The sequence below is a fragment of the Nematolebias whitei genome, chromosome 8, assembly GCF_014905685.2.
Source record: "Nematolebias whitei isolate Nwh7 chromosome 8, NemWhi1, whole genome shotgun sequence".
NCBI classification, from domain to species: domain Eukaryota; kingdom Metazoa; phylum Chordata; class Actinopteri; order Cyprinodontiformes; family Rivulidae; genus Nematolebias; species Nematolebias whitei.
This window is the reverse complement of record NC_056505.1, coordinates 30,633,003-30,641,289: the sequence shown is the minus strand read 5'-3', so window position 1 is coordinate 30,641,289 and position 8,287 is coordinate 30,633,003. Positions and strand designations below refer to the sequence as shown.

The following is an 8,287-nucleotide window of genomic DNA, read 5'->3' as shown; positions in this document are numbered from 1 at the left end:
ATGGATGGATGGATGGATGGATGGATGGATGGATGGATGGATGGATGGACGGATGGATGGATGGATGGATGAATGGATGGACTGAAATGGGTACAACGCTAGATGATCTTAGTCTTGAACACTGACATGAACAGCTGTAGGTGATATGCATTTCTTTTAGGAATGCTAGGCCTTTGATTTTAACAGAACGGCCACAGCTTAATGATAATAGCAAAAACCAGTCAACAAAAGATAATTTAATATGCTAAATGTACTTTCTCAATAAATATTATGTCTTCTTGTGGGAAAGAATAGGCTTGTGTTTTGCAGCAGGTTTCCTGTTGTCACACAAATATGTTCCTATAGAGCCAGGGTGAAGGAGATTACGGTGAAAAGATAATTGCAGCAGTAAAGCTGGTGAACCCCGGCTCTTGAGGTGACGGGGCATGTCTGTGCCTCACCCCACCTGAACCTGATGGCTGCTGCTGTTGGCACTGTAATTACACAGGTTCAAGGCGTAAATTGCATGGAGTGGGGAGAGAAGGACTGAGGCAGAGAAAGTTGAGAGACGATGGGGGGGCTGCTAGCCTTAGGGCTAATGGACACTCCTCACATCCAGAAAAAAACTATTCCCTCCTAAACACTTCCCTTCAGTTTTTTATTTTTTTATTTTTCTGCTGCCTAAATTGTTTCCCTTTGCTTGATGCTGCAACACAAATACAATTAAAAGCCTAAATGAATGCATATCATCTGCAAATCAAGCTGTAGCCATTTGGTCCTACATTAAAAATAACTTTAAATTAAATCTCATGCAGTTTCAAAAAAGGTACTGTTCAGAGCTTGTCTTGTGAATATCAATATCTATCTGATAGATTCCAGTTTGTAAATGTAAATAATAAATCTTCTTCATACACCAAAGTTAGTCATGGAGTTCCTCAGGTCTCAGTGCTTGGGCTAATACTCTTTACTTTATATATGCTTCCATTAGGTAAAATTATTAAACAGCATGGGATAAATTTTCATTGTTATGCTGATGACACACAATTACATTTGTCCATTAAACCCAATGAATCCAATCATCTACTTAGACTACAATTCAATTCAATTCAATTCAAAAATACTTTATTAATCCCAAAGGGAAATTATTTGTTGTTGTAACTCGTTATCCTCATTTCATTAAGAGATGTTATAGATACTGATGGCTGTAGGCAGGAAGGATCTCTTGTAAAGGTCCATCCCACAGTGGATCCTAAGAAACTGGATGCCGTCCAATCCATCCACCCAGACTCGGCTGGCCTCTCAGTTCCCCCGGGCTGTAGAACCGCCAAAATGCCAGGCAGAACTCCTCCCAGAGCGATGGCCACTCCTCCCAGCAGTCTGCCGAGCTCCTCGTCACTGTAGAAACCAGCTGTAGGTGCCAAGGGACGATCCTGTCCTTCCACTGTCATGAGCCGTGTTTCCTGCTTCCAGGATCTCAGTGGTCAGGCACTCGAGCACAGCTGGCAGGTAGATGAGAATGCGTCCACAGAACATCCTTTCAAATCATTTGAGATTTGGGGCTGTGGTTGAGATATTATTTGAGCTTTTGAGATGTTAATCAGCTGCTGGTTGTAGAAAACTGCCTTGTTGTCATGGTTACGCATCATAACAAATGTCCAAAACTAAAAAAAAGTTTCAGTAAAAGTCTTTCCAGCTGCACAGCATCTGATACCAGAGGAAACAATCATCCAAAAATTATGATTTACATCCAGAAAAAGAGGAATTAAAAGTTTCCAAAAGCAAAATCTCAGAATGAAAGTCACAGAGCTGTTCCAACATGCAGCCACCTTGAGCAGCACAATTCTAGAACTACAAGCATGTCTTAAAGACATAAAAACCTGGATGACCTTTAATTTTCTCCTGCTGAACACAGACAAGACTGAGGTTTTGGTTTTTGGACCTGAGCACCTTAGGAATTATTTTTTCAGTCTTTCTCCCTCCTTAGATGGCATTAATCTGTCCTCCAGCTCTAATGTTAAAAATCTTGATGTTATTTTTGAGCAGGACATGTCTTTTACTCCCCACTCAAAAACGTTACTAGAACCACCTTCTTCCACCTGCGTAATATCACTAAAATTAGAAACATCTTATCTAAAAATGATGCAGAAAAAACTGGTCCATGTATTTGTCACATCTAGACTGGACTATTGCAAAGGTTTATTATCTGGGTGTCCAAATACTTCTTTAAAACGTCTTCAGTTGATCCAAAATGCTGCTGCCAGAGTCTTAACTGGAGTTAGTGGGAGAGATCATATCTCTCCAGTTTTAGTTTCTCTCCATTGGCTCCCTGTCAAATCCAGAATAGAATTCAAAATCTTACTTCTAACCTACAAAGCTCTCAACAACCTGGCTCCATCTTATATTACAGATCTTATTGTTCCATATTTTCCTAACAGAGCACTTAGCTCTCAGGCTGCAGGTTTACTTGTGGTTCCTAGAATTTATAAAAACAGAATGGGAGGCAGATCTTTCAGTTATCAGGTTCCTCTCTTGTGGACCCAACTTCCAGTCTCTGTCTGTGAGGCTGACACATTATCCAGTTTTAAAACTGGACTTAAGACTTTCCTTTTTGCTAAATCCTATAGTTAGGGTCGGCTTGTGTTTCCTGAGCTGTCCCTTAGTTATGCTGCTGTAGGCTTAGACTGCTGGAGGACAAACTGACCACACTTTTCACTCTACTACTGTATTTACTTACTCTGCTCAATCTGTTTTGTGTTTGTAATTATTTTTTCTATCCTTAACGTGTTTTTTTGTCTTTCAGATACACCTGGACCTATACTTGGACCTACTATTCTGTGTTCGTCTGTCTCTCCTTCCTGTCCTCTCAAACCATTCGGTCAAAGCAGATGGCCGCTTGTCCTGAGCCTGGTTCTGTTGGAGGTTTCTTCCTGTTAAAAGGGAGTTTTTTCTTTCCACTGTTACCACTGTGCTTGCTCAGGATGGGAGACTGCAACGAAGCCAAGATTCAACTTGTCTACTGGATTCCTTAGATAGAGAACTTTACTAATTGGCTTTTATGTGAATGTTCCTGTAAAGTGCCCTGAGACAACTTTGTTGTGATTTGGCGCTTTATAAATAAACTGAATTGAATTGAATGAATCTCAACTACTACCACGTTAGACTTTGGTTAAATGACTTAAAACAATCTTTTGTGTTGTGAATATGAAGTAGCTATAGCAGCCATCTTAAATTGGATTGACTCCTAAAATTAATCTGTCGTAATCGTACATCCAGTTACTTTCTCAGAGTTTCATTGAAATATGTCCAGTGCATTAAGACATATTTTGCTAACATGCATCAAGCTTGGATTTTACAGTTAATGCAAAATTTTTAGGCAAATGTCTGTCACAACAAGAAACCCTTCAAGTGTGTGCTGTGTACGACCCTCAGCTACCACCACACAAGAATTTAGCACAATATCTGTAAAAATTATTGAATTGAAACCATTTTTGTATTTTTTAAGGTCACTTGGCCGCCGTTTTGAATTTAGTTGGTTGCTAAAGTTAATCACTTGTAGAAGTGCACCCAAACACTGTTTTCTAAAACTTTGACTAAATCCCATCAAAGGATCCATGAGATATTTTACTAACAGACAGACAAGGTAGGTTTTGATAAATTAAGCCTAGTTCATGCACATTCTGTCAGCGCTCAGATAGAAATATGATAGAAATGTTCAGTGTGCAGATGTCTCTCTACATTAATTGTCTACAGCATACAAAAAAAACAAACATCTATTGTAAAATAGCATTATTATTTTGCAATTAAAATAATTCCTCCATTATAATTCAGCTAAATCTCATAAAAACTGTGAAGTACACACAAACGTAAAATATGTTTGTTGCACTTATTAACAATAAATCTTGGGGTTTTGTACCACAAAATGTCATAAATGTCACAAAGTGAGAAATTTTAGCAACCAAAATAATTATCCTGAACATTCTGTGTGTTTTGTTGAGGAAACTGAAATCATCATCTCCTCAGCAGGAGAATATTTCCACAAGTAAAGTTTAATATAGATCATGATGTATTTTTACCCTTGACCTGTTAAAGCTTTAAAGTTAGATTTTTCAAAAATCATGGAAAATCCCCAGAAATGTTAGCCATGATTGGAATAAATCTTGCTGGTTCCATTTTTTCATAAAATCCTTAAAGCAAAATTCAAAACTCAATAACTGCAGGAGGGTTTGTCTCTTTCATCAAAACATAAATTCATGATGTTTTAAGAAATTAATCATATAAAAAAATCACAATATGGATAATTATAATAACACGTTTGTTTTGTGTCAAAGAATGTATGACGAGAGTTAGAGGAGTGTTTGAGAGGCTACTTTAAACAAATTAAATAAAAAAATACATTGAATTAAAACAAATATAAAGATGCGTGAATGAAGAAGAAAAATATTTGATTTTTAACAAAACTTTATTTACAGAAGAAGAAGAAGAAGAAGCCTTTTTGTCATTGTATAGGGGAATGGTGACACAGAGGTTAGAGAAGGCGAGCCTGTGATCAGAAGGTCACCGGTTCAACTCCCCGGGCCAACAACATTAAAACGTGGGTGAGAAAGGTGAAACACCCACACCTGTCTCCACACTCATTTGCTCCACTCTGGGCCCTTGAGCAAGGCCCTTAACCCCCACCATCTGCTTCCCCGGGCGTCCTAGATAGCAGCTCTCTGCTCCACACAAAGGGCTGCGGTAGCTCGGTGGTCAGTGGTTGAGTCAGGAAGGAGATCTGGTGTAAAAACAGTTTGCCAAGTCTTCGTGTGAACTGATTTGCTGTGGTGACCCCTGAAGAAGGGAACAGCCAAAAGAAGAAAAAACAAAAACAGGAAAATCTTAACAGTAATCTCTTAAAAGTGTCATGCCTGTGCATTTTTTCTGTGTTTCTTTGAGTTTATTTTATCAGGGGTCTGCAACATGCGGCTCTGGAGCCACATGCGGCTCTGTGGTCCCTCTGCAGCGGCTCTTTCAAGCTTTGACCAAAACTGACATCAAACTGAATTTTACTGGTTGTTCTAACAACAACTAAAAGAGCTAGTTTAAGCAGTTTTCCTGTAAATTATTATGAAAATATATGAATACTAGAAACATTACAAGGAGTAAAATATACTCACTTTCACTTTACACTTTATTTTTTCATAGTAGGACACGTCATTTTTATACAATTTAAAAAAAAAATCTCATAAGAATGCATAGTTTATTATTTTAGTTTTAGAAACTTTCAAAAACTATATATTTTTTTCTTTCTTTACAAGAATCTCATCTTTTATTTTGTCTGAGTGTAAAAATATCAATAAATGTTAAAAATCATTAGATATTTTTAGTTTTATAAAATCAACCCTACTATCTAGAAAAGTGCCCTCCAACAAACTTAAAGTGGTCTGTGGGCCACCAGTTGAGAATCCCAGTTGTAGCAGGTATTGTGGCTCCGGACACGTTTAACTTAGTGAACAAAGGGGCAGAAATGGCTCTTTTGATTGTAAAGGTTGCAGACCCCTGATCTAGGTTCACTTTGTGAGTTTATGTTTCTTATGTTTTCTCCTGGTTACTTTAGACCCTTATCTATTTGTGTCTCTGTTTTTACATCAATCCTTGTTTCAGTGTTTCCAGTCTCAGGTCCCTTCTGCCCTCAGTCAGCTCTCGGTGGTTTTCCAGTCCTGCCTGCCACTCTCACCTGCCAGCTATCAGCCGTCAGTTTCAGGTGTTTCCACTTTCCTCACTCAGTTCGCTACAAAGCCAGTCTCTTGTCACCACCTCACCAGCATTGTATTGGTTTTACCTGCTCACGTTCTCCTCGTGCTTCTATGTTCTCCCAGTTGTAAATTTGTCCAGATGACATGATTTTAACCTTTGTTGTTCTCAGTTGTAATTTTTTTTTTTGCCACCACATCAGCTTTTCGTTTTGTTTATAAAATATACATTTTTATTTCATTTGAGCTCCCATGTGTGTCTGCATCTGGATCCAACCCCACACCGGCCGTGACAAACAGCCACAGTGATAGTGCAATTTCCATCCATCTATTATCTTTACCTGCTTCTTCCATTCTGGGTCACGGGGGTCACTGGTGCCCATATTCAGCAGTCGCTGTGTGAGAGGTGGGGGACACCATGGACAGGTCTCCAGTCCATCACAGGACCACACAGAGACAAACGAGACAAACAACCATTCACTCTCTCACTCACACCAAGAGACAATTTAGAGTTACCAGTCAGCCTAACATGCATGTTTTTGGTCTGTGGGAGGAAACTGGAGTACCCGGAGAAAACCCACGCATGCACGGAGAGACAGCTTGTTTACATCCTTGTTATGTCAAATTAAAAAATAATAAAGAAATCCTCATGTCAGATCAAAATAAACTCACTAAAGACTTCACAAGCATCACATATAAATTACTTTAATTCATGACCTATAATTAGTGTAGAATGTACATCATCTTAAACCCAAATACTAAACGTTCAGTTTTTACCTCATCACTAAGGCCATTCCTTAATTTAACTCTTTTCTTTTTCTTTTTTTAACTCGACACCTTCGTACCGGAGAAATCTCCAGTTTCATAAATAATAAAAATTAAATTAAATTAAATATTCATTCAATTAAATCCATAGAAATTAGTCAAAATTATTAATTTATGACACTCATTGCCCATGAGAGCCAAAAAAAAAAGAGTACTTTTTACACACTTTACCAATAAACAAGAAAGAAAATATTTTTTTTGTGATCACAAACTAAAACAAAGTTGTCATCCGGAGTACTTACTGTATAACCTGCAGGTGAATGACCCCCTGAAAAAGAGAAGCCTTTTCTATTCGTGTTATTAAAGTCTAAGATTTAAACTGCGTCTGCATCGTTTCATCAGTAAAACTGAACTAAACTGGGAGTCCACGACTGGTTACATTAGATCCAATATCTCCAACATGGTCCAGATAAAGATGTGGGACAGCAGCCAAGGTCAGCACTTTTCACCAGGCAGTGCTGCTGAGAAGACAATCAGCAGTTGTCATTGTCATTTCTTTTTGTACTCCGAGACCATAATGCGTCTTCCACTAATCCATGAAGTCATTAGGAAGAAGCTTTTAACAGGTTCCAAGAACCCTTGCTTACTTTTTAAATAAAATATAAACAAGGGAAAATATCAAACCCATTAATCTTTCATTAAGCTCGCCGGATAAAAAAGAATCGCTTAAAGTATCATTCGCTACCATCACTGCGAGTGCAAAAGCCCCCCGCTAACATCAAAGGCTTCTCAAAGAAACAGAGCGGGAGCGAGTCAGTTAGCCGAGTTTGGCTGAGAACCAGCTTCTGCTCGGGTTTTAATGTAAGCTCACCCATAATGGCAGCAAAAAGAAACGGGGACTCGCTCTTTAATGGTTTTTGTGTCACTGAGGGCCTTTTCTTTGCTTTTTTTAAAACGCAAACATTGGCACAAACAATGCACCGAAGAGCAGAGTCAGGCTGGATGTTGACGAAGGCGGAGGCCTCGTCTTCTGCAGGGACGGGCCTTTTTGTGTCGCTGAAAGATCAGAGGCTTCTCCCCGGCCAAAGAAAGAAGGAGACTCCATTTGAAGTGTGCACGCACACTTTAGGAGCAACAAGAGGAGGAGCGGAGTGTTTGCGAGGCTTCTGCAGCAGCAGCACTCTGTAGGAATAGTTTTGTGTGTTTGGGTGGGGCGACTCAGAACTGTTCAGCAGCTCTTTAATGAAGGATAAGAGAGTCGTTTTCTATAATCTTTATCAAATCGTTGGCTAAACACTTCTGCTGCGAATGCAGATGAAGTAGTTGTGGCTCGTGACACATTTTGTGACTCCTAAAACAATTCAATTCAGTTTAATTCTATAGGGTCAAGTCACAATAGAAGTTATCTCAGGGCACCGAACAAAAACATTCATATATAAAAACATTAATTTAACATTATTTATCTGACGAGCAGATGGCTTTGAGTTTAACTCCATCACAGAACTCTCATCTTGAGCAAGCATGAAGTCGACAGTGGAAAGAAAAAAACTTTCTCGACTGGCTGGGTTTGAGAGGAACAGATACACAATGGCAGGTCCAAAATGGAGATGAGCAGGTCTTTCTCTAGGAGGAAAGACAAATAAATAAATGAATAAATAAATGTTAAGATAGAAATAATTACAAATACAAACTATTCATCTGTATTTATTTGTAGCTATTCATTTGAGGAAATGAAGTCCATTTGTCCTCCAGCAGTCTAAGCCTATAGAATAGAATAGAATAGAATAGAATAGAATAGAATAGAATAGAATAGA

The 8,287-nt window shown here is 38.6% G+C and overlaps 1 protein-coding gene across 1 annotated transcript in view; it reads right to left on the bottom strand.

The window, feature by feature from the left end:
- Positions 1-8,287, bottom strand: part of rimbp2b (RIMS binding protein 2b) — a 200,827-nt gene that overhangs the window by 97,768 nt on the left and 94,772 nt on the right. Inside the window, exon 8 of the mRNA XM_037680698.1 lies at positions 1,894-1,926. Coding sequence (XP_037536626.1) covers positions 1,894-1,926 — 33 coding nt within the window. The remainder of the gene's footprint in view (positions 1-1,893; positions 1,927-8,287) is intronic.